The 26389-nt window shown below is 53.4% G+C and overlaps 1 protein-coding gene across 2 annotated transcripts in view; it reads left to right on the top strand.

Moving 5' to 3' along the window:
- The window catches only part of STK40 (serine/threonine kinase 40), a 41881-nt gene that overhangs the window by 5606 nt on the left and 9886 nt on the right, over positions 1–26389 (top strand). For both annotated transcript variants that reach the window (XM_014840137.3, XM_044770355.2), the window contains exons 2-6: positions 15498–15617; positions 17543–17628; positions 17993–18136; positions 20259–20486; positions 21322–21374. In XM_014840137.3, the coding sequence (XP_014695623.1) occupies positions 15506–15617; positions 17543–17628; positions 17993–18136; positions 20259–20486; positions 21322–21374 (623 nt within the window). In that variant the 5' untranslated portion in view covers positions 15498–15505. The remainder of the gene's footprint in view (positions 1–15497; positions 15618–17542; positions 17629–17992; positions 18137–20258; positions 20487–21321; positions 21375–26389) is intronic.

The following is a 26389-nucleotide window of genomic DNA, read 5'->3' on the forward strand; positions in this document are numbered from 1 at the left end:
TGTGTGCACTTTGAACTGGGGAGATTTTCACAGGCTTTGTCCTGTCATTTGTGGTGTCGAGAAAGTAGAAGAGAAAGTGGCCTGAGATAAGAGCATTTCTTCCTCCTCCACCTGCTCAGGTGAAACCGTAGCCTTGAAGGTGGCCCTGGGCCCCCCGCAGCCCTGCGTGTCCTCTTGGGATCTGTAATCGAGATTCGGCCGGGAAAGGATGGTACTGCTTGCTGTGATTTACTCTGTGTCTTAGAACCGCTTCCACTGTGGCACATGCACGTCTGGGTCACTTTCAGCTACATTGTGTCATCCCCAGGTGTGTGATTTATTCCTCAAGCTCTCTACTGATGAACTGAGGTTAGTTTGTCTTCTGCTCTCCCAGCAAAGCTGAAGCAACTCTCTGTATACGTAGAATTTTGCCCATCTTAGGTATCTGCAGCATAAATTCCTAGAAGAGTGTTGCTGCTTCAAAGAGTACTTTTATTTTTTTATTTATTTTTAAGAATTTGTAGAAGCTGGCCCTGTGGCCGAGTGGTTAAGTTCGCGCGCTCCACTCCAGGCAGCCCAGTGTTTCGTTGGTTCGAATCCTGGGCGCGGACATGGCACTGCTCATCAAACCATGCTGAGGCGGCATCCCACATGCCACAACTAGAAGGACCCACAACGAAGAATATACAACTATGTACCGGGGGGCTTTGGGGAGAAAAAGGAAAAAAAATAAACTCTTAAAAAAAAAAAAAAGAATTCATAGGCCCCCACCTTTTTTTCAGTGAGGAAGATTAGCCCTCAGCTAACATCTGTTGCCAATCTTCCTTTTTTTTTGCCTCCCCAAAGCCCTAGTACATAGTTCTATATCCTAGTTGTAGGTCAGTCTAGTTCTGTGTGGGAGGCTGCCTCAGCATGACTTGATGAGCGGTGCGTAGGTCCATGCCCAGGATCTGAACCAGCGAACCACTGAAGCAGAGTGCTTGAACTTCACCACCATGCCATGGGTCAGCCCCATAGGCCCCCTTGTAATAAAGTGGAGCAGCTTGATTTTCCCCCAGCAAGCAAAGGTACTCTTTTGAGGTGAGGTCCTCCTTCCTGAGGGGACAGTGAGAACCCCTTCCCCTGAGGAGGCCACAGCCCAGTGGCGGTGATCCTCTTCTGGCTGATGGCAGCCTGTCTTGGGGGTGAGTTTCGACTCCCCGGTGCAGCAGTGCACAGGCCTGTGATTTCAGAGATACTTGAGTTGTTAGGAAGCACAGAGGTTGCAAAACTGAGAAGGGCTTTTGTTGTTCAGAATGAAGCTCTCCCCTCTAAGCATGTTTACAGGCCACCAGCTACTTGGCAAAAGAAACGGAGGATCTTTAGCCTTTCAGGAGTCTGTGACCTGAGGGACCAGAAGGAAGAGAAAGTGGCCTGCACGGTGTGGTGGGAATTGGTGTGCGTGCCGTTCCTCTTGGGGTTTAGGGCAGAGCTGGTTTGAGGTTTGATAAGGGAGCAGCACCTGCTTCTAGGGAGAGGCTCGTTCATCCCCATGGGAGACTTTGGGGCTGGCATAGCCCACAGTTCGGGGGCGCTTTTGGAACCTGACTGCTGGCATCTGCCAACTCTGGAGAGCAGGAGTTTTTTTTGCACCTTTTGCAGTGGATGTGGAGCTCCTTTTTGCAGTGGATGTGGAGCTCCTGGCGTTACCGTGTTTGGGGTGAGTTCCATGGGGTATGTCCTCTTCAGACTCTTCCCCAAACAAGTCCTTCCAAGGCATAGGAAGGAACCCAGCCAAAAAAAAAGGCTCCCCACCACCTTCCAGTCCTCTGTGAAGTCCCCTGCAGTACACATTGAATCCTCACAATCTAAGGAACACGGGGTTACCTCTGTGTCACAGAGGAGAAGCCCCAGGCTCAGAGGGGTTAAGTAACCTGTCCACTGTTACACAGCCAGCAAGGGCAGAGCCGGATTGCCAGCCCACACTTGGGTGACTCAAGCGCCCATGCCATCCCATTCCTCCATCCTGGCCAGGCTCTGGCCCCAGGGAGCCCAGCCCACGTGGAATCTTGGACTCATAGAGCCATAGAGCAGGAAGGGACCTTGACAAAGCTGAAGCAGTCCCTTCTTTGCCAGAAGAGAAACTGCCACTGCCTGAGGCAAGTCCCCCACTCTGGCCCTGTGAGTAGTGGGTAAGGAGACTTTCAGCCGTGTCACCAGCACTTAAGGGCTTAGGCTCAGATCAGACCTGGCTTCAGAACCCAGTTCTGCCACTTGCTTGCTGAATGACCTTGAACAAGTCACCTCCTATCTCCAGGTATCCTCTATGAAAATAAACAGGACACATGAAATGGACACAATGCTCCTTGCTCCTAAGATCGTAATGAGGACTAGACAGGAGGTATCATGTCTAAAAGCCTAGTGCCTGGCCTGCAGTCAGGACCCGGGGCGGCCTCTGGTGAAGCCCAGGTGAGCTCTTTGCTAGCAGGTCTGTGATTGTCCCAAAAGCGGCATCATGAACCAGCCTCAGGTCTCCAGTTTGGATGGTTTGGTGGTCCTCCCAGCCCTGATGGATGCCAGGTGGCGAGCAGGAAGTTCCTTATAGGTGTGTTTGCAAGTTACCTGGGAGAAATTAAGTGTACCAGGCAGGAGTGATGGTTTTGTGCCACCCCCCGGCCCGTGCAGCCTTGCATCTGCACACAGGCCAGTACACTCGGGGCACACACGCTCACATGTGTTCCTGTGCCATACTTCCTCAGGTGTGCCTTCTCTGAGGCCCAGTCTCCCCCAATTCCATTACCACTCCTAACAATTCTAATAGGTTCAGAAAATTTTCAAATTTTTAAAAATTATTCTGGTAGTCTATGGTAAAATAGTTAAACGATATGGAAGAATAGAAAAATCTCCCTTCCCTCCTTGGGCCCCTAGTTCCACTGTCTGGAGATAGGTACTGTTAAGTTTCTTCTAGAAATTTCCTATGCATATTCAATGATGTGTACAGTCTTTTTTTTTTACCCAGATGGTATCATATGATACAAATAGTACTGCAGTTTGCTTTTTTCTTAATGTGATGTATCATAGACATCTTTGTCAGCAGGGGTGGACCTAGTCTTAAAGACCACATAGTACCCCATTGTCTGGATGGAACCAGTCCTCTCTTGGTGGGCGTTTGAATTCTTTCCTGTCTGCTTTGTGCATGTGTTGATTTTAGTGGTTTTGTCTTTTGTGATTTCTTGCTGCTCCGCGTGGTTCTGTAGGGACCCTCACGCATCTCTGTCTTTGGGGTTTTGTGTGAGTACCTCTGTAGGGTAACTCCCTGGAATGGGAACTGCTGGGCCCGGGGCACGTGCGTTTTCTTTTACTTTGTTGGCCGCAGTTTCATACCTGTCTTCTGCGCACCTGTTGGGCCTATGCAGGGGGCTCTGAGCTGGACAAGGCCCCATGCCCTGCCCCCAGGAGCTCACTCTCTCAAGAGACACAGGCAAGCAGCCGTGTGACAAGCGTGTTCCCACTGATGTGTGACAGAGTGTCGGTCACTGGGGGCTCGTGGCCCTCGGGATTGGCCGTGGCTGGCTTCTAAGCAGCTCAGAGCAGGCGAGGCTCACTGGTCTGAATGGGCCCTGAGAGTCACCCTGATGGCAAAGCCTGCGTCTGCTTCTGTAATCTTGCCCCTCTGGGCAGCCACAGCCGGCAGCATTTGGTAAAACTGCAGAAAGTGAACTGTACTGCTTACTGTCAAAGTTGTGAAATGTAATTGAATTTAATTTTTGATGAGGCAGTTAAGGAAAGGCAGTTTGCTGGCCCCAGTCCAAATTGCCTTTCTCACAGGATGATTGTAGTGATTTTTGCTGTTAAAAACAGTATAAAGAGAGAATCACATGCACCTGGGCCTGGCCGGGGCTTTCCCATCTGTTGCTCTGGAAATCTGGGCTGGAAAGAAGGAAACTTAACATTTGTCTAGTGCCTCCCACGTGCTGGCTCCTGGCAGTCCTCAGGTAGCCCTGTGCGGGGGCAGCACTCTCCCCCTCCTCTAGATGCGGAGACTGCAGAGCAGAGAGACATGCATCCAGGTCACACTGTGGACACAGAGATGGCTCTCCGACTCAGCCAGCCCTTCTGTAGTCACTTGCTGCTTTCTCCCTCCTGATTTGGGCCGTGGTGGGTGGCAGGAACCTGAACTCCACATGGGACCCCATGGCAGGCCTCGTTCCAGGGCTGACTCACTGCACAAAGCAATAACTGATGGTTTGAGCTGAAGGGCTCCCTACTCAAGTGCTCATGCTGGGGTCCCCCTCGTTGCAGGGAGGCTGGCATGACAGGAGAGGGCTGTCAGTGACTTGGTCTGCCATCACTGCAGATGGCAGAAGGGCCCCTGCAGAACCAAGGGGCCACCAAGAAGGCCTCCCAAGCCAGTGTGCTTGGCTGCTTCTCTGGGTGGGAGAAACCCGAGCAGCACAGCCCGAGAAAGAGCTATTAAGTCTGTCCCTTCCTCCTCCGACACCCACACACAGTGACGGATTATTTGTTGTCACATCAGCTGCTTCCGGAGGCCCTCGGGAGGGGTGAGCTGGTGGCTCTGAGACCAGCTGCTGAGGAAGCCCTTTGCCTGTCTGCTGGGACTGGTTTCTTCATTTCTCTTTTCCATAGAGGGGCTACCAGTCCCCCTCTGTGTGCACAGCCCCAGAGCCTTTGCCCCCAGAATCACTCTGGGACACATCTGCCTGGCCAGGGGCCTTTAGCCTCCAGTCTCTCCCCCCAGCCTTTGTGGAGGCCGCGGAGGAGCCCAGTGGGGACTTCGCAGGGCAGTGGGGTGAAGAGGGACATCACTGATTACATAATCTCCTTGTGTGTGAATCCTGCTTCTTGGAGGAGCCTGGAGCTGGACCGCCACACTGCAGACGCTGGGCTTCCTGTGAGCAGCGGGGTCTTCAACCCCCGCTGGGCCCCAGGACTGCTGCACCCAGCACGTTGTAGTCCTGCTGAGGAAAGGCGGCAGCCAGAGGACTGGTCTCGGGCGGATGTGCTGAGGGGGAGCAGGCTGGGCACAGGGCCCTCTTTCTGACCGCCCCTCCCACTTCCCACTGAGCTGAGTCACTTCCTCTCTGGCTGCTGCAGGTACTCTCCCACATGCCCAGCACAGAGCGGGCTTCAGGGGTGGGGTTCACCCTGTGCAAGGAGAGAGCTCTGGCTAGAAGCAGCCAGTTCACTCGTTACCCCCGAGGCAGTAAAGTACTGCATTTAGAGAATGATGTGATGTTATGTATTCTTGACAAATTAGAACTATACATATCCTGCATTTTAAAAATGAACAAAATCATCACTCTGTTTTGGAACAGTGACGATGACAGCACATGCATGAATCTTTGTCATCAGGGAGTCCTGGCTGAAGCCGAGGGATTACTAATCCGCCTCCCCATCCCCCCAGCATCCATCCTGAGCACAGAAGCAAATGGCTCCCAGTGGGTTCCTGGGGAGATTGCTTGTAGCCTCCGGCTCCCGCTGAGAGGGTTCCCGCCGGCCTCAGGGATGCCTGCCATTCAGACTCGAAGCAAAAGCCCGAAACAGAGCCCTTTCCAGTCAGCCATCAAGAGTCGCAGAAAACAGGCCGCAGGCAGCCTCCTCTGGCCCTGGTGAGCTGGGCCGGGGTCTCTAGGCTTTGGTTTGTCAGCAATAAAGGGGGGAAATATTTACTTTGTAAAGTTATGAGAGTTGAAGAAAATCTAGGAAACTGAGAACAGTTCCTGGCAAGCAGTAGGTACCCATAAACTGATACTTAACAAGGTATGCGCCTGGAGAGACTTGTCACCAGGGGGGTTCCCTCAGCATGGAGCAAGGCATGCTCACTGTTCACCCAGCAAAGACCTCACAGCACCTCCAGCTACAAGATCGTGTCTGATCCTTCAGTCATCCCTCTTTGACAGATGAGGAAACTGAGGCCCACAGAGGGTAGGCAACTCTCACAGATGGTAGGTGACTAGTTCAGGGTCACAAAACAAGTGAGTGATGGAAGCTGAAATTTGAACCTGGGCCTACCTGATGCCAAAATCCATCTTGCTCTCCCAATTGACATTTGGGTAACTACTCCACAGTGTGAACTATGGGCTGCAAATTCCTCTTGGTTCCTGGGGTGACTTTGTAGGTGGAGAATGGGTCTGTAGAGAAGTTGGTGGCAGTGGTAGAAGCACCTACACGTGAGTATTGAGGTGCAGTGGGATGCTTGGGCCAGGGAGGGGTGGCTGGCACTGGCGTGTTGGCTGGTAGGAGGATGTCTCAGTAACCCAGCCTCAGACTCAGCCCTATTCTCTAGAGAGACCCTGCCCGGGGGCCCTGACACACCTCCTCCAGGGACAAGCAGGGGCCCCCTCTCGCGCTGCTCACCTGCAGCTTTCTGGCTTGGCAGCTCCCTGATTCCAGGAGAATGATTGCTTATACGGAAGTCCAGAGGGTACTGTCCTCTCCATGGTTGGCATTCCTTAGAACCACCCCTGACATCATGTGGAGAAGGAGCAGCTGAGGAAGCAGTGTGGTCAAGTAGAAGGAATATGGAATCCAGATTGGAAAGCCTGGGTTCACATAGGTAAACTCTTTCAGCAACTAGCCAGGTGACTTTAGGCAGGTGTCTCAGTATTTCTGAGCCTCAATTTCTCTTTCTAGAAAATGTGTTTTGGGGGCAGGGGGCAATCAGTTATAGTCATGTATTTGAAAGTGCTTTGCAAGCTAGAAAGCTGTGTGCAAAAGTTAGTTGTGATAGTTAATGTGAGAGTGTGGGCCTCCTACATGGATTCTGATTCCAAAATTCACCATCCAAAAAGGGGCCCAGGGAATTTTCGAGGGAACTGGCAGTGCTCTAGTGTGGAGGGGGTCTGGTCTGTAAAGCACCGATCCACAAATCGTCTTAGTTGGATCGTGTGTTCAGATTTCACACCGCTTGCCTCAAGTCTCATCATTTTCATTCCAGGTATCGTCAGCTGAATGCATAGTTGGGCCAGAAGTTCTCTTTTCTGGGGGAAGCAAGAGTGGTAGGAATTTTTCTGACCAGTAGAAGGACCTTCACACTACAAACCTAGAGTGGCCAGGAGGACCTGTCACTGGTGTTAGGGGGCAGGCCAGGCTGTCACTCACATGCTCCCACAACTTGCTGCAGGAAAGCGCATCTTTTTGCTAGATTCAGCCGAAAGGGAGCTGGTCTGTCCCTTCGACAGTGAGGGGTTGGGCCTGAGCTGCAGGCACGGCATGGATGGGTCTCACTCCTCAGTGGGTGTTGCTCTCCAGCAGTGAGCACTGTCTAAGCACAACTCCTGGTGGTCAGCCAGCCTGGAACCCGCTGGCCGCAGGCATCTAGACATTTCTGACATGTGACTTTTCCTGGACAAACTATTTCCAGCATCGCTACAGCCTGTTTACCTACAGCTGTGACACCCCATCTCTGGTCCTGGATTCCATCTCCTGCCATGAGCTGGTGGACCATCCGTACTTTCTCTTGGGTCCTACTCCAACCTGTGGCCTCTAGTTGGGTGATCTCTTTCCCCTGTCCCAATATGGGCTTTGGTGCCTTCTGGGTGCATAGCAAACAGTTCTGTACTCTGTTTTCTCATTCAGCATTTTGGCAGGCACTGGGCAGAGTGCAGGGAAAGCAGAGGTTGTTCCCTCAGCCTGCGATGGGGGCAGTCAGGCAGATAAATCAGTGGTTATGCACAGCAAGAGGGGACAGAGGGATGCTCAGGTGCTCTGGGAGCTAGAGGAGGAAAGGTGACACCAGTGAGGACTGAGGGAGAAGGAGGAGCCAACCAGGGAGGGGAGGGCACGGCAAGGGTGTTCATGGCACACTCAGGGAATTGTGAGTCATTTGGTGCGGCTGGATGTAGGGGGCATGTAAGGGCGGTGAGGGTGAGGCTGGAGAGGTAGCCTGGGTCTAGCCAGGCTCACTGAGGAGTTTGGGTTTCTTCCTGAAGACCACGGGAGCATTGGAGGAACCCCCCACCCCCACCCCAGCAGAGACAGACAGAGATACTGCAGGCCCACGTCCCTGAGCAGAGGAGGAAGTGCAGCCTGCTGGAATCTGTCTGTCCAGCTCCAAATACACAGGTGGCTGAGGAGGTGTCTTCTGATGGAGTCGTTCCTTCTTCCTTCCTGATCAGCCTCATGGGGAACAGAGCCCCACTGTCTTGCACCCGTTGCAGAGAAACCCTTTGAAAATGTGCTGCAGAAAGACGCCACCAGGTGGCAGACCTGGAGATTGTACAAAGGCCTCATTTTTTTCCCATTCCTTTAGCACAGTGTTTGGGAGGGAGGAAGGGGGACATTCAAGACTGAAGTCCTGTTCATGCTCGGATAGCTCTGCCCGACAAGTGTGAGATTCCGCCGTGGGCTGTGCACCCACATGAACTCCCTGGACACACATTCCTCCAGGGTCTTGGGAGCTATTCCAGCCAGTTGTACTTTCTCCTTTGTCTCTGGGGACCTGAGAGTAAATTGCAGACATTATGACCTTTTACCCCCAACACTTCAGCATCTATCACCCAAGAACAAGGACATTCTACTATATAACCAGAATACAATTTTCAAATTCAGAAAATTTAACCGATATAATACTGTTATCTAATATACAGTCCATGTTCAGATTTTGCCAGTTGCCCAGGCACGTCCTTTATAACTTTTTCCCCTGGGATCACCCATCACATTTACTTGTCATATGTCTTTAGTCTCCTTTAATCTAGACTAGTTCTTCAGCCTTCCTTTAACGATCTGACATTGATGTTTTTGAAGCATACAGGCCTGTTTTGTTGAATGTCCCTCAACTTGGGTGTGTCCCACGATCAGATTCAGGTTATGCCTCATTGGCAAAAACAAATAAAATAACGTAAGTGATGTCGTATCCTTCTAAGTGCAGCTTATCAGCAGTGCCATGATGTCGGTTTGTTCTCTTATTAGTGATGTTAACTCTGACCATTTGGTTAGGGTTACAGCTTGCTTTTTTCTTTAATTGAGGTACATTTACACACAGTGGATTTTACAGATCTTTTTACTGTACAATTCTGTCGTTTTGACAAATACATACACCCGGAGTCACATCCTTTTGATTGTAAAGGTGTACAGGCCAGTGTACGTGCTCCGTCCCCGCCCTCAGTCCTGCTCCAGGAGATCTTGGACTGGAGGCACTAGGTCTTAGTTCCACACTCTTCCCCGCCCCAACTGACGTATTGAAGGAGCCATTGGGGTGGCCTCATCATCGTAGACCATCCCTTCTTGTGCCTTCAGTTGATAATTGCCGGCTGGTGCTCAACCTCTGCTCCCCCATAGACCAGTGAACAAAACGAGGATGAGATGCTGTGTGCCTCTGCCCAAAAGAGCAGACCCTCCCCTTGACCCACAAAACAGCTGTCCTCTGCCCTCTACCACCAAGTGTGCACCTGGCACTGTCCAGAGCCCTCTGCCTCCTCAGCAGCTCAGCTAAGCCACAGGCCTCCTCTCTCCCCCACACCGAGCTGAACGTGTTGCTCAGGCTGGCCATCAGACTCCCTAGGCCTGTAGTCTCAGGCCAACAGACAGCAAGTTCAAGGTCTCTTAAGCCTCAGTCTTGTTACCCTGCTTCTTCTGCACCACCACCCCCAACTCAGTGCCTAGCTATCCCTTTCTCCTTGGGCAGGAGAAATTCAAAACTACTCTTTTTAAGCTAATGATAGCACACTTTATCAAATGCTTACAATATGCCAGTACATGCTCTGCTAAACCTTTTGTATGGATCATCTATTGGTCCTCTGACCACCCTTGTAAGGTAGACATACTCTGTGTTTTGTAGATACAGAATAAGTCCCTTGTCCAAGGTCTCATCGCTATTAAGGGATGGTGCTGGAACCAGGTCTGGCTTACTCCAGAACTCTTGCTCTGACTCAGAGGTTCCCAACGAAGGTGGCTTATGTGGGTCAAGATGGTGATGCCTTCAACCTGAGGGTGACTGGGCCAGACAGAACAGCTGAGTCCCTCAGTCTTTTCACCCCAAAGTGCCATGCAAATGTTTCCCTTTGTGTTGTGACATGAAAAAGACTGAAACACAATGCTCTAACCACATTGTTCTGCTGCCTTAGTGTCCTAGGGGCACAGACTGTCCTCTGCCTCCCATCCTCTGCCTCCCTCCTGGAGTCTGGTGCCCATCTAGACACACAGACTCTGAACACGTGTGTGGCAGACAAGCTCGAGGCCAGGAGTGGGTGGGAGCTCCGTGCTCATTTCTAGGTGCTGGGTGGCCTGGACCAAGGTGCAGGGTCCGTGCCTTCAGTAGACACTGCCAGGAGTACAGACCAGAAGTCAGGCCTGCGTGGTTCAGGAACTTTTTGTTTGTTTTGTTTCATTTTGATGGAGCCAGGAAACATGAGGGTGGGGATAGGGGTTGCTGACAGGGAGAGCTTGAATTGTGACGCCATCGGCTTGGTCTGATCATGCAGTATAGACACAATCCTTTGGCTCCTAGCAGGCATTGGAAGCTGCTGACATGTCGTGACTACCAGCTGCTGTCGTCGTCACACACACGCACACACAGACAGCGAGTAGTGCCCTGGGCCGAGGCCCACTCTTGGCTCTGCAGGGACTGCCCTGGCACTCTGCCTTCACCGTGGTTTGTAGGGTCACTCATCTCTCCAGGAGCCCAGAGGTTGCAGCAGGAAGCCTAGGACCACGTGGAGTGAAGAACTTCCTGCACATGTGGGCAGGCCCCGTCACTGCCCCTCATATTTGTGGGGGATGGGGGCTGGCTCTGGCCCTGTGCATGTGTGAGTGTCCTGGGGCTGTCTGTCTGCGCCCCTGTGTGGAGGCCTGTGGGGATGCTTCTGGGTGTGAGTGCCAGGCCCTCCTTGCCTTGGCCAGCTACTTTGCACTCAGGTGGAGCTGAGGAAAGGCTGAGCTGGGAAGGCCTCAGAACCACCTCTCTCTGCAGCCACCTCCTTTTGGGGTTGCTGGTCCGTCCCCTGTGTTGAACCTTGCCCTGCCATAGGGTGCTCTGCCTGGCTTTACCCCACCTACCTGCCTGTACCCTGTCACACTACATCCCTGAACGCGGCATCATAGGCCTTAGAACCTTAAGTGTTGCCAGCGTCCTGGCCTTCGTGCCTTCTGGGAGAGCTGGGCCCCCATTGCCCAGCAGCTTTGGATGAGATGACCTTAACCCCCAATTGATAGGGTAGGACAGGCATCCCCTCCTCTGGGCCTGCTGTGGTGGCTGTCACAGAGCTGAGACCCTTTTATGCTGAGGCCCTCATCTCACTCCCCAGGCTGGGCCAGGCAAGCGGAAGCCCCTGCTTTCAGAACCAAGGAGCAGAGCCCCAGCCTGCAGGCAGCGGGGTGCCAGGCTGGCTTCTCTGCCAGTGCTTCCCTCCCGGTCTCCCCACTGCCCCTTGTTGCCTCACTGAGCTTCCTATTGAGGCCAGGTCCTAAGGGGACTGGTGCTGACTTGGGAGGATAGCAAGTGGAAGAGTTGACAGATTTAAAGCTCCAGAGGCTTCTCACCCAGGACTGCTGAGTCCCTGGGGAACTGAGCAGTGGCCCAGGAAACACCAGGCAAATGTCTTCCCTTAGCCAGGCTGGGCCAGGGCCCTTCAGGCCAGCCTGAGGACCAGTGTCTCTGGAGGGGGCTGGCCCCAAGTCCTTCTGAGACCAGGGTAGCCAGAGCTTCCACATCGCAGTCTCACTGTGAAACTGGGATCCCTCAAAGCAGCCTTTCCCATGGGAGCATTTGTGGACCATTTGCAGGTGTGTCTCTGGAGGGACCATGTCAGGATGATTTGAGAATGGGGTGCACCCTCCCTGTGCATCAGCAGGGGAGTGGGGGAAGGAGGGTCTGTGCTGGGGGTTTGTTCTTGCTGTCTCACCAGTGAGCCTGCAGCAGCTTTCGGTTTCCCAGGCCTGCCTCTTCACGCTGCTTCCTTGCTTCCGCCAGCTCTGAGGGGCATGAAGGGATGCTCAGGAAGGGAAGCAGTCTTGCTCCCACTTCCCCTGCCAGCATCTTTTCCCTCTCTCTGCCCGTCTGCTGCCAACCTTCTGTCTGCCTACATTTTGGAGCAGTTCCCATGCCGTTTGCTTGAGCTGAATCCTGAGCAGGGTGGGAGGGGTCAGGCTGAGCCCACTCATTGTCTGTGCTGCAGCTGCTGCCGGCAAACTGTTGTCTAGACCGTGCCTGTGCGTAGGCGCCCAGGCAGTGACTACACAGATGTGAGGACGCCTCCATGGTGCTCTCCAGGGAACCGGGAAGAGAGAAGAGACTTAGTGCTCCAGGGAGGATGGAGAACAGGGCCAGAACGGTAGTGAAGCCAACTTCTCTACTAGGGCCGGGCCAGCTCGGGAGCCGCCTGAGGCACACAAGCACAGGGCTGCCGACGCAATGAGAGCCATCACCAGCTGGAGGGAAGGCACTACCCACTCAGAATAGCTGCTCGGCCAGGCACTAGGGGTGCAATCTTTTTTTCCTGTGGAAGTTTTAGTCTAGTGATGGGGGGCAGACATTAAGCATATAAACACACAAATACATAATCATAAAAAAACGGAAAGTGGTCTGAAGGAAAGTTGTAGGATACCAAGTGAGACTGATTGGGACCCACTGGTGTGGGGATATCGAGGAAAGCTTCTCTGAGGAAGTGGTATTTAAATTGAGAAGGATGCACAGAAGTTCCCCAGGCAAAGAGCAGGAACACTGTTCCAGACACACTACTGCCCACGTTTTTAAGATTTTTTTAGAAGCAGTTTCATTCTTCCCTGCTTTTGTTTGAATGACTTTGAACCTGCTTCCAGCATGAGCCTTTTTGGCAGAAGTCACGGCCGAGTCTACTAACCATGGCTTCTGCTCCATTTGGGGACTTTCAGGGCCTACTGAGTTACATGGTCCTCGTTACTCTCAGAATGAAATCACGGGTCTGCTCCTCGGTGGCACAGCTCTGAAAACACATTGCAGCTTGATGGGAGGCAAGCCTGGCAGGTTGGACTAGACATGCAGCAGGTCCTCTCTCCTACTTTCCGCTTCACGGCGTGGACTCAGTCTTCTGGGGGTTAGAATAAGGGCCAAAATGGCAACACGTGAAGATTTAACCTAACTAGTGAACATGGACCTGTTCTCAGAGTGGGGAAGGCCTTCCAGGAATAACAGCAAAAAACAAACTAAAGAAGAAAACAACTATTTGACTACATAAAAATTTAATCTTTTTTGGGGCCGGCCCTGTGGCTGATTGGTTAAGTTCGTGCATTCTGCTTCAGCAGCCCAGCGTTTTGCCGTTCAGATCCTGAGCGCGGACATGGCACCACTCATTGGGCCATGCTGAGGCAGCGTCCCGCACAGCACAACCAGAGGCACTCACAACTAGAATATACAACTATGGACTGGGGGCTTTTGGGGAGAAGAAGGAAAAAAAAGGAAGATTGGCAACAGTTGTTAGCTCAGGTGTCAATCTTTAAAAAAAAATTAATCTTTTTTTAAATTAAAAAAGTTAAAAGATCAAGAAAAAACTACATCCTAGGTCAGTTACAGTCTGAATATATAAAGAGTTCCTAAAAATCAATGACTGATACACACATAGCAGTAAAAAAAAATAATGAAAGGAGAAAACAATATGAACTGGAAATTCATAAAGGAAATAATGCACAGAACCAGTATGCATGTGAAACAAGTTCGACTACATGAATAGTTAAACTATGAATTTAAGCAATGATAGACTTTTTATTACCCATCAAATAGGCAGTTTTTAAAAATAAGGAAATAGTCCTGGTGCAGTTTCTGGGACTGTCACCCACACTGCTGATGCAGTTGACACAGCATCCCTGAGAACAGCCCAGCAGGGTGTGTTCAACGCCTTTCAATCTGTGTACCCCATTTGACCCTGCAGTGCCACTTCTTGGAATTTATCCTGAGCAAGGGAGACAAGTATGCCAAGATCTATGTGCATAACGGTTAATAAAAATATATAAAAAGTGGAGAGAACCTAGATGTCCCTAAATAGGGGTATAGCCCAACAAATCATGGTAACAGTATATTCTTACCAAAGAGACTGTGTGGCTATTTCAAGTGATGCTACAGAAGAACATTGTCATGCAGCAACGTTGATTATGGTATTTTGTTTTGTTTTTTTTATGGCTTTATTGATATATATTTCACCTACCATAAAATTCACCCTCATAATGTATTTTAGGTGGGAAAAAAGGAAGCTTACAAAATGGTATCACAGTGTGGTCGAAATTTCTGTAATAATGAAAACTGTACATAAGTGCACACGCAGACAGACACCCACACGGGAAAGTCTGCTTGAACGTTGACAGCCAATACTTCAGGGTGGTGAGATTGTGGGTACCTTATTTTCCATTTTTGCATATTTGTATTTTCTAATGTTTCTGCAGGGAATGTCAATTACTTTTGTTTGAAGAAAACATACAGAAGTTTAGGGTTCAGTGTTCCCGAGCCCTTTGTGGAAGAATGAAGGCCACACTCCTGACGTGGCCGTGAGGCCCTCTAGGTCTGGGTCACCTCTCGCCACTCCCTGCCTCGCGCCGCACACTCCAACAGCAGCTGCTTATGTTGCTTATGTGCCATTTCTTACCTGTGTGCGTTTGCTCACCTGGGTCCATCTGCCTGGGATGACCTTGCCCCTTGCCCAGCCCACTCCTGTGTCACCTCCTCAGAGAAGTTTTCCCTGTGACCCCTCAGCCACACTGGGCCAGGGACCTCTCCTTGGGTTTGGGCAGCGGCCATCCCTGAGCATCCCTCTGACCCTCCACCTTCCCTGTGTGGGACTCACTGTGTACATCTGTTTCCTTGCCCCACCTCCAGGACACTGCTTTCCTGAGGTGTTAACTATAGAGAGCTAGAGGGAGCAACTCTTTTTTGGGTTTTTTATCCATGTCTAGAGGTTAATGTCACCTTTCATTTTAACTCTGGAGCAGATAAGGATCACCAGGCAAATCAAAGTGCTCAGCAATCTCCACTGGTGTCTTTTAACTGGCTCTTAAATGTACAATATATATATTTTTAAAGTAATTAAAGAAAAATGTGAAAATAGAGAGGGAAGAGAGAGTAACCCCCCCATTGACAACTTTGGGGGGCTCTTCCATCTCAGAGGCTCTGTGAGTTAAGGAGAGTTTGAGAGGAGCTCCCCAGGGCAGTCATCCTCACATGTCATGGGCAGAAGCAGCCCTGGGCCTCATGCTCACCGTGCCATTTCCCAGGGCCCGCTCCCCGCCACCCCCAGAGAGCAGATCAGTGGGGGTTCCGTGGGACCCATGAACCAGCAGCTCGGACCACGGGGCTGTTGGTATTTGGGAGGAAGCCCTCACTTGGGAAAGTCTCCCTAAAGTACATCCACCTATAGTCCTGCTTAGTCCCAAGTCGAGGAGCCGTGGTTCTTTGTCACTGGGCACCTTGGATGCTCCTCTGGGAGGGGGAGGAGGTGGCAGCAGGAGCAGCAGCGGCAGCTATGTGACGCATCCCTGAGTCAGAGACTCGCAGGCTGGGTTAGCATAAGGAAACTCGCTGACTCGCTCAGTGAGAAGGATCTTTCTCTCTCGTCTAGAGCTGAGAATGAAGCGGAGAGCATCAGACAGAGGAGCTGGGGAAACGTCAGCCAGGGCGAAGGCTCTAGGAAGTGGGATTTCCGGAAATAATGCAAAGAGAGCTGGACCGTTCATCCTGGGTAAGCCTCTGACCACAGGGTGAGTGGGGGGGCTGGGAGCTGGGGCAGGTGCACTGGTGTGCATTCTGATCTGTGGACACGCACAGTGCCACACCCACCAGCGTGGGATCCTGACCAACCCTCAGCCTGGACCTAGTTTCGCCACTTTACATGTAGTCTGTTTGTGCCTGTGGAAGATCTGGAGCCTTAGGTCACTCTGTTCCAAGAGGTGTCATTTTGTTGTAGCTGATCAGCCTTAAATCAGTCTCAGCTGAGAACTAGACTGTCTCTTCCCCCAGAGAATCCTGTAGTTGCCCCCAGGATGTCGCCCACAGGACTTACTCAAGCTGTGTTAGAAGGTCCCTCATCCAAGGCACTTCTATGACCATTCTGGGAAGGCATGGTTAATTTCACAAAGCATTTGGTATAGCCCCCCCAAACTTCTTGTGAAATTGGCAGAGAAATCCTGTAGAGTTGGGTGTTCCCAGTGGTCCAGAGGAGCAGCGGGGCCTTTCTGAGTGATGTCAGAGGCCTGGCAAATCCAGATTACTTGTGCTCAGGGTTGCAGGTGGAGTGGGCTTTGAGGACCCCAACTCTCCTAGCAGCCAGAGTCTGGGTGTGAGTTTTGCTTTGGGACAACGTCTTGGACTTATGGGCACAGGACAGTTCCACCTCCAGTCATGCAGCAGAGGGTTATTGATGCCTACTGTGTGCCGCGTCTGTGCCGTGTGCAGGGATGCAGCGGTGAAAGAGACAGACGAGCTCCTGCCCTCACTGGTCTTCACATTCTATGCTCAAGTGCTGCATAACAACGTTTCTGCCAACGTAGACTACGTATATGACAGTGGTCCCAAAAGATTAGCACCGTATAGGCTAGGTGTGTAGTAGGCTATACCATCTAGGTTTGTGTAACTACATTCTGTGATGTTTGCACAATGACAGAATCCCTAACGACACATTTCTTAAAACTCATCCCTATCGTTAAGTGACACACGACTGTAGTTGGAAAAAGAAACAGTAAACAATATACAAGATCCTCACCGGGGGCGGTAAGTGCCTCGATGAAAGTAAACAAGATGATGTGAGAGTCAGAAGGGCCTAGAGATAGTGTAGACAGGGGAGGGTCTGTGTGAGGAAGTGACATTTGAGCTGACCACCGAGGATGAGAAGGAGCCAGCCATGTGAAAAGCAGGAGAAAAGCATTCCAGACAGAAGGAGCAGCAAGTGCAAAGGCCCAGAGACAGGAAAGGGCTTAAAATCTTAGGAATAAGAGCCCAGTGTAGCTGGAGTATGGTCAGGGGAGTGGGGAAGCAATCGGAAAGGTGGACAGGAACCAAATCATGCAAGACCTTGGAGGCCAAAAAAGGAGTTTCGCTTATACATTAAGAGCAGTGGAACACTGTTAAGGTTTTTAGCAGTACAATAGCACTGTGACATTATCTTATTTGTGCTCTGAAAGCTATGGCAGAGTGCTGTCACAGGACAATGAGCAGTGTACATCTCCAGAAGTATAGAAACTCCCAAAAGCTGGTACTGGACAGGGGCCGGGTGGCTGTATCAGACCACAAGGGGAGCCTGTTAACGCTGTCGCCTCCTGCGCCCTCTCCCTGGAGTTGCTGATTCAGAGGCTCCAGGTTGCAGCTGGGATCTCTTTTTTTAACACGTGCTCCCCAGCAATTCCAGCATGCACCCACCATCGAACACCCCTCTCTTTGGGAAATGTGCCTGTAAAAGCCAGGTGTACCTCAGGCCGATGCACACTTACTCCTCCATTTGTGGAGGGGAAACCTTGAGAACTCTCCACCAGGAGGCTGAGGGGTGAGTTCAGTGGATGTGATCCGTGGTGCCCTCCTGAAGAGAAGATCTAGCCAAAAGACCAATTGGTGACATGGCACCACCATAGACAGGGCCTCTGAAAAGTAAGCTGGTGGCTCTCTGTGCCATAGGTCCCCGTCTGGGCAACTCACCGGTGCCAAGCATTGTGCAGTGTTTGGCTAGGAAAGATGGCACGGATGACTTCTATCAGCTGAAGGTAAGTGAGGCATCAGGGTTGAGGGAGGCTGGGGACCCAGGGACCATCCTGCCAGCCCGGCTCCGCCCTCCTCTCCACCTTCATACCTACACCACTTGTGAACAGGAGTATCGCTGTCTCTTCCCAGGAAGCAGTCAGTTCACACAGTCTCGCTCTGAACAACTCCTGGTTTAAAGAGCTTGTCTGTGCATAAATTACATTGCCGTCACATTAAGAGAAACTTTCACTTCGTACGAGCACGTGTGAGTGTGTGCAAGTGTCGCATGGTAGAACATGAACCCCTTCTTTGCCCGTTCTAGTCATTCTGCTTTGTAAAGTAAGGTTTTTGGGTTTTTGTTTTTTTTGTGTGTGTGCCCTCCTAAAGATCCTTACCCTTGAGGAGAGGGGGGACCAAGGAATAGAAAGCCAGGAGGAGAGGCAAGGCAAGATGCTGTTACACACCGAGTACTCTCTGCTTTCCCTCCTCCACACGCAGGATGGCGTGGTTCACCACCATGGGCTCTTTCAGGTGAGTGGCAGAGGGGGCTGCCTGTGCCCCTTCCCCCTGGCCCCACACCCTGCCTGGCTCCCAGGACTGGCACTTGCTGGGGCCACATCTGTACTGTGAGCAGCTCACCCATGCAGCCCCCTAGTCTCCCTGCACGCTGGGAGGGCTGGGGGTCAGGCTGGGATCCTGCTAGCTGCTCCAGCACTCCTGCTGTGATGGTCACAGCCCAGCAGAATGCACAGAGTTTGCATCTTGCAGGCTTTCTTTGAAGAGCCACTTTTCCAAGATAAAAGAAAAGCAGGAAGTTATTTAAAGACACAAGAGCTCTTTCTAGTTGTGGGCCAGGCCCCGCTGGAAGGGAAGGAAATGAGGAAGACTGGGCATTTGGGCCACCTGTAGATCTCTGTGGTTGTTTTTGGTGCCAGCAGTCCTTTTTCCTGCCCAGGCATTTCAGTTCATAGGTGTCCCTGAGCCCCATGCTCAGTTGTTCCAGGTCCCTTAAGAAAGGTACCAATTAGCAACTTGTCCCCTGAAAAGAGCTCTCCTCAGGGCAGGACTGCAGTGTGTCTCCAGAAATGAAGAACTGGTTCAGCGTGCCTGGGGGGACTCCTGCTTAGGCCTCCCCTGGCAGAGCTTCTGGAGCCTCAGCCAGGTCTGCTGGCCAGGGCCCACTCTCGCGAGGATGGACCTGGTGCTCAAGAGGCAGCGCGGTGCAGGGAGGGCACACGGGTTTTGGAACCAGCAGTCCTGATTCAGGTTGTATGACCTCAGGCAGGTCACTTCAGGTCCCAAGCCTCAGACTCGTCATCTGTAAATGGGGTAATGACAATAGTGCCTTCCTCGTAAGGGGTGGGGAGGATGAGTGAGAGAGTATGAAGCACCGAGCTGCCTCTGGTCACCGTTGTCGTTATTTCAGGCAATAAGAGCTCCTTGTTGGCTCGATTTCCTGAAGTGACATAAATGGAAAACGCTTCCCACCCCACGCATACACCCCACCGAGGGCTTTATTCTTAGATGTGCAATTAGAGGCAACTCTGAAAATGGGAGAGTTTCCCTTAAACATGAGGTCAAACTGAGGGTGATTGGGATTTCTTAGTATTTCCTCTCTGGTTACTTCCAGAGCTTGGCCTGTCATTTTGATAAGAGAACCTGGGTGATAAGAAGTATTTCTAGAGTCACTCTGTGTGCCAGACACTGTGCTGGCCTCTGAGGAAGAGAGCATAAGACGTGCAATCCTGCTGTTAAGGAGAAACATGGGTATTCAGTCCCTAGGAGTTCCCCAGAGGCAACTGTCAGTCTGCTGGGGGTGACACCGAGGGCTTCTTCGAGCTAACAGGATAAAAGTCCCTGTGTTGTCCCTGGTTTTTGTCTCACTGGAAGTCCTTTTTCAACAAGGAAAATTAGTCCAGAGCTTGCAGCCGTGGTGGTGGTAGCACTCAGTACCCACTTACTGAGCCCTGGCTGGGGCCAAACTGAGCACTTAGCATGGGTCATCTTATTCTCAGCAACCTGTGAGGTAGGGGTTGCCAGCTCCCTTTACAGATGAGGACCCAGTGGTTTGCACGGGTTGGGGGAACTGCCCTGGGTCCCACAGCTAGCATGAGGTAGAGCTGGGGCCCAGACCCAGCTGTCAGGGCCCAGAGCTGTGTTCTTACGTGGCTGCCCACAAGTCCTGCTTCCAAATGAAAGCAGTTGTCTTAGACACACAGACCACTTGCACCATCTTGCACATTGGGAGGAAGTTTACATTGATTGTTGCTGGAATCCCTGAGAGTGCCGTGGAGGAGAGAGGCCCCAGAGCCCTGGGTTTGCTACCTGCACCCTTGGCTCAGAGGGCCCTTTGGCTTTAAATGCCCAGGCCGTATCTGAACATTTGCATTAGGATCAAAGCATGAAGCCTGAACTGGAGCTGCATACCTCAGCCCCTGGCCGGGCCTGGCATTGGTACACTAGAAGCTGAGCATTGCTTAGCAGCCCCATGTTCCCTGCTGCCCAGGCCCCAGGCCTCCACCGCCCGCACACATGCAGGCTTGTTCCAGGCTCTCTCATTGGTTTGTGTATCCACCTCCAGGGGAGAGGCCCTGGCCCTGGCCCTGGCCCTGCTGTGCCCGCAGCCAAGCCTAGTCTGTCCCTTGCCTCCCAGGACCGCACCTGTGAGATTGTTGAGGACACAGAATCCAGCCGAATGGTTAAGAAGATGAAGAAGCGCATCTGCCTCGTCCTCGACTGCCTCTGTGCACACGACTTCAGCGACAAGACGGCCGACCTCATCAACCTGCAGCACTACGTCATCAAGGAGAAGAGGCTCAGCGAGCGGGAGACTGTAGTGATCTTCTACGACGTGGTGCGCGTGGTGGAAGCCCTGCACCAGGTGAGCTCGGCCCCTCGTAGCGCCCTCCTCCTCTGGCCTGGGAGCATCCTGGGCCCCATGTGCCGCAGAAAGCCACCCTTCTTGCTGCTGCTCAGCAGAAGCAGCTCAGTCTCACCTTACTCGGGTGTGCTTTGCCCCTGAGAGTGTCCTGAAGGAAAGTAGCCGGCTGACAGTACACAGATGAGGCACATGCTGCAGGCCTCAGCCCGTGCTCCTGTGTGGGCTGCCCGGGCAGCATGGCAGAGCCCAGCACGGTAATCCCCCATCAGTCAAGAGGCTAAACTGTGGTCTCCCAGCTCGGATGACAACTGTGAGATAGCCACCAGTGGCAGCCACAGTCCATCTCTGAGCTTTTCCGAGGTTTGGAGTGTCCCATACCCCGAGGTCCAGGTTAGGAGAGCCTGGGCCTCTTCCAGGCACACAGCTCCTGCAGGCTGAGCCCGCATTACTTGGTCACCAGAACCATGAGAGTTCATCTCTGACCTCAGATCCAGGCAGGGTGCTTGGGGGTTTTTTGGTTTGATGTTTGATAAAGGCAGAGAGAGGAGTGGTTTTCCCCATTGGATGTTGGCGCGAGGGGAGAGAGAGCTGGGCAAACTGCCCTGGGTGGGCAGAGACTGCCGGGGTCACCTTTCACCCCGTTGGTACACATGGTTATGAGGCCTTAGAATGGTCCTGACCTGTCTGTGGCTTACAAATCCAGGCCCAAGCCTAAAGGGACATGTCACAGAGCTTTTTCCTTCCTTCCCAACACCTGGAAAGCCCACATCTTACAGGCTGGGCCCATCCCGGCTCTCACCTTCAGGGTACAAACCACGTGCCTGTTGTTTTCCAGAAAAACATTGTGCACAGAGACCTGAAGCTTGGGAACATGGTGCTCAATAAGAGGTAAGATTCACTTTTCTTCTTTCATGCTGTAACCTTGGGGTTGGCACAGGCTACATGCTGCCACTACCCAGCGCCCTGCGGTGTCCCCATGAGGACTCTGACTCAAAACAGCCCAATTCCCCCAGGAATCCCATGGGGTGGAGGATGGGATGGCTGCTTCCGCCTCTTGCCACCTGGGAACATGGTGCTTGCTAAGGGGAGCCTCAAGGGTCCCGAGAAGGGAGCTCTGGGAAGGATCTCAGAAGTCCTCCCTGGTTCATGCCTAGTGGGTGCTCAGAAAATGACTAGAAGAAGTGGACAGGGGCCAGCCCCAGGAGCATAGTGGTTAAGTTTGGCAAGCTCTGCTTCGGTGGCCTAAGTTCATTCCCCAGGAGCCGATCTACACCATTTATGGCCATGCTGGGATGGCGTCCCACATACAAAATAAAGGAAGATTGGCAACAGACATTAGCTCAGGGCAAATCTTCCTCAGTAAAAAAAGAAAGAAAGAAATGAACAGGTGGGAGAAGAAGTGACAGATGAGCCAAAGGAGGCCCTGTCGGAGGTCAGGTTCCCAGGAGACAGACTCTGAGATGGGTATGCAGGAGGTTTACTGGGGGTGCTCTCAGGGGAGAGCGGGGCACCGGGCAGAGAGAGAGAGGCTGAACTGCAGTGCAGTCATGACAGGGCCTCAGCTGGAAAACTCGAGAGCCAGGTAGCCCTTCAGATGTTCCAAATCCAGGCAAGGGGGCGCATGGCCCTGTACCCCCACGGTGACCAGCCACTGAATGCAGACTCTGCCCAGGGTGGGGCATAGCCTTGGCTAAGGGAACTTCCCAGGGAAGGATACAGCCACTAGCGGTCAGAACACTCCCAGCAGCGGGGAGAGGGCGTCTCCATCTTGGAGAGGATCTGGGTGGCTCAGTCCAGCATCCTCAGTGAACCAGGTGGCAGAGGAAGATCACGCAAGGCCCCTGTCTCAGGCTATCACCCCATTCAGGCAGAGGGTCTGGGCCTCTCCAGGTGATCTAGGGCAGCAGTAGAGGGACACCAACTGTGCAGGGACCCAGGACTGACAGGAGAGCCACCACAATCCCAGGAATGCAGGGCTGGGAAGGGCACCCCTCTCTCACCTCCCTCTCATGTCCAGGAGTTGAAGTGATTTGGAGGGCTTGCAAGTGGCAGGCAGCACAAATCTCACAGCAGAAGCTGTGCGGGGGGTGATCTGTTCCGTAATGTGGTTGCCCACCCAGGAGGGTTCCTGGGCCCATTGTCCCTATGAAGTGGCCAAAGCCACAGCAGTCGCAGGAAAAGAAGCTGCAGGGAGAGGGACCTCGGGAGAGGGGCACAGGGGCCCAGACCCTGCGGTGCCAGCCTGAGAAGCCATCGGGAGGGGGCTGCCATCAGTGGCCCAGCTGGCTCCACTCTTCTGCCAGCACCACTGCTGCTGTGGCAGGCAGTGCCCAGAGCTCACAGTCTGATGGGGCGATGGCCTGAGAGCAGATAGCACTGTTTTGAGGACCAGCGTGCAGAGAGAGGGCTGGGGGCCACCGGAGGGGCCAGAGGCTCTACTGTCTGAGTCAGCCTGTGTGGGATGAGTAAGTATTTGCCTGCCTGAGAGTGAAGTGATGAAAACCTGACCCGTCGGCTCCACAGGGAGGCGGGAAGGAAACGGAAATTCCAGGGCAGCTGGGACCCTTGACTGGCCGCGTGAGAGAGTTCAGGAAGCCAGGGAAGAGCAGGACTTGGGGGTCTGACCTGCTCCCAGCCCAGCACTGCCTCTTACTTACCCTTGAGGCCGGAAGAGTTTGTTTGTTTGCTGATTTATTCATTGATTAGTTCATTCATGTCTTGAGAAGCTGCTGTGGTACCAGGGCTTCTCTGAGCTTCCATTTCCTCATCTATGAAAGTGGAGATTAGACCTCCTTGCAGAGAGTGGCCGAGCCATGAAACTGCCTGACGGGGTCTGGCCCATCATACGTGCATCCTCCTGCCCGACCGGCCAGGGACTGGGGGCCCAGCTCGCTCGCTTCCCCGTGGCGCTGAGGCCTGCTGTGTGTTGAGAGGCCGATGTGGACACCAGCAGCAAGGCCAGCAGTGGTGCAGCCACAGCTCTGGATTGCAGGAGGAGGGCGGCTGGTGAGGAAACTGGCCATCCCAGCCCTGAGAGCGTGTCGTCTCCTTGTTGGGAGTCTCGGGCTTGGGCCTTCTGTGGGATGTTGGGCCAGTCACCATCCTGCTCTGCACTGTTACTGCTCACAAAGAGAGGGTGTAGTTTTTGAGCACCTGAGTCCATCTGGCTGCAGAGCCCGTGTCCTCTCTAGCCATCCACGCAGCCACAGCCGTCTCTTGGCTCTGAATGAGCATCCCAGGGCTTGTTATGGGAACGTGCAGTTGGGCTGCCTGCTGACCACACCAGCTCTCCAGGCCTCTTTGTCTCTGTGGTGGATTTGCTTCCGGCTCTCATTTCTCCAGGCCCCCTAGGTTTGGGGAATATAATCAGGATTGTGTGTGTCTCGTCTGTGTCTGTGTGTGCATGCACGTGCATGTGTGTGTTTTCCTAAGATTGCAGGGCACCAACACTTCATTCAGACCCTGCATCTTGGCTGCACTTCCTTTAATCTGATAAACCCCCTTGTTGTGTCTTGGGGCAAGCAGAGGTTCTGGCTGCCTCTCCCTTGAGTCGTAGGTGCGCTGGAAAGGGGCAGGGCGGTGTGGTGTAGAGACCACACTGAAGACCCAGGGCCTGCTCCACCTGTGTCCAGGGACACCCTGCCCTTCCTTGCAAAGTGGAGGGTCAGCCTGGAGGAGCTCCAGCCCCTTCTTGCCCTACCCGTCAGGCCAGGCCCTAAGTCTGGCTGCAGAGGCAGGCAGACAAGCTGTGGGCCTTCGTCTGCTCCTCGCGCAGCACGGAGCATCCCCAGGGGAGGGGACAGGCAGAAGTGCTTGTGAAACAGCTGCAATGACAAGGTCACCCTGCTGTGGGTAAGAGGCAAGGGGTGAAGTCTGAAATCCCCTTTTGGGGTTATGCGAGGTTTGCTGTGGGTTCTTTCTCCTTCCTCCTTTCTTTTTGGGTAGGGAAGTTGCACACCAAGTTCCTAGAAAAGGAGAAAAACACTGTGGTAGCCCAAAGGGCCATAGCTAGAGAGTGACTCACACGGAGCGAAGCCTGCTGACACAGAACAACCTCCTCCGTCCCTCACTGCCCTCACCCCTGCCTGCCAGCATGAGCCTGGGGGGTCTGGGACTCCCAGGGATCTGTGCGCCACCAGCCGACTTGGGCGGTGGTGGCAGGCCGCGGAGCATCGCCAGGCTTCAGGAGGTCTTGGAGCTGACCGTGCGGTTTCCCGTGGGAGAGGAGGCTCCAGGATCCTCGGCGGGCAGAGCAGCCCAGGCTGGGTCGGCCCTGCTGCCCAGCCCTGCAGTCTGGGCCATGTTTTCCTCGAGCCCCACGTGCCTTGCCCCATGCACAGAGCGCACAGAGCACCGAGGAGCCTGCCAGCAGAGCCAAGGGGGGCCTGGCACACACTGCATGTGCACTTTGGGGCCTGTCGCCACCATGCGGCACCTCGCTCCCTGCCGCGGAAGTGGCATCTGTCCTGGGGTCTCCCATCAGCAGCCTTTGCCGCATGTGCCCCCCGTTGGAGGATGAGGGGCTGATCCGAGCCAGCCAGGTCCTGGGCGCCGTGCTTCCCTGGGATTACCTTCTTATCTTACTGAATCCTAACACCGCTCTGGGAGATAGGTGCTAATATTTTCCCTGTTTCACAGATGAGGAAATGAGGTTTAGCACGAGATTAAATAACATGTCCAAGATCACACAGCCAGGAAGTGGCAGAGCTGGGACTGGGACCTGGGAGTCTGGCTCCCACGTCCACCAGACTCTCCCCTGAGCCGTCCTCCTCCTGGTGTCTCGTGCCTCCAGTGGCAGTGGCCATCTGAGCAGGGGAGAAAACGCAGAGCTTCTGCGCAGCGGGGACCTTGCAGACAAGAGGCCTGCACACTCCCGCGTGCAGGGCACTGATACGGCAGCCCAGAATTGGAGCACTCCCCTTGTCGTGGTCCTTGGTCAAGACCCCCTGCCTGTGCTCCCGGGCCCTACCTGCCCTGGGGGCCGCCACTCAGGTTTCTGCGGCATCGGACAGGCGGCCTCTATGGAGAGTGAGAGACCGTGTTTCTGTTTGGATGGCAGGGGACAGACTGCCCTTTGTTTTGCACCAAGCCCTTTGCCAGCAGAATTCCCCCAGGCGGCTGAGGGCTCCTGGAGCCTCCTGGACGCAGCTCCTGGGGAATTCCACCCTCCGCCCCACACGCCCCAGGCCTCTGGGAGACCTCCCCACCCCTGAGAGGCACCCAAGCCCCTCGTGGGCTTCCCTTCCTGCCATCCTCCCACTTCTCCGCCAACTGGCTGACATGGGGGCCGGGCAGGTGGCCCGCGTCTGTGGGTGGAGAGGCCCCCCTTCCTCACTGGCCCTCTCCATGGGGCGAGGAAGCCTTCCTGGGCTCTTGGAGGGCTCCCCAACCCCCCACATCCCCACGTGTGCTGTAAGGCCTTCTCTCTGGGCCACTTCCTTTGTTCACACCACGAGCCTCCTCAAAAGGATCAGGGCCCAAGGCTGCTCTCACCTGGGACTCTCTCAGATGGGGCATATGGGTTTCCAGGTCAGGGCAGAGTCCGGAGTACAAGACAAGGGCTGAGTCAGCCTTGAAGGAAATGAAGGGAAAGTCTGGGGCTGAGCACTGTCCAGGGACACAGTGTACAGCCGGCCAGTGTCAGTCCAGAGCACAGGCTCTGTGGTCAGACAGACCTGGGTTTAAATCCTGCTCCACTGCCCGCTAGCTGTGTGAGCCTGGGCAAGTCCCTTGACTTCTCTGTGCCTTTGTTGCATCATCTGTGAAGTGTGGCAGTGAGAAGTTCTCCTCATCTCAGCTGTTGTGAGGGGTGAATGGAAACCATCCCCATCCAGCACCTGGGCCTGCACTTACCAAGGCTCAGCAAGCGTTAGCTCTGAGCACCGTCAGTGATGTAATGACAA

The sequence above is a fragment of the Equus asinus genome, chromosome 5 (assembly GCF_041296235.1).
Source record: "Equus asinus isolate D_3611 breed Donkey chromosome 5, EquAss-T2T_v2, whole genome shotgun sequence".
In the NCBI taxonomy this organism is placed as follows: Eukaryota; Metazoa; Chordata; class Mammalia; order Perissodactyla; family Equidae; genus Equus; species Equus asinus.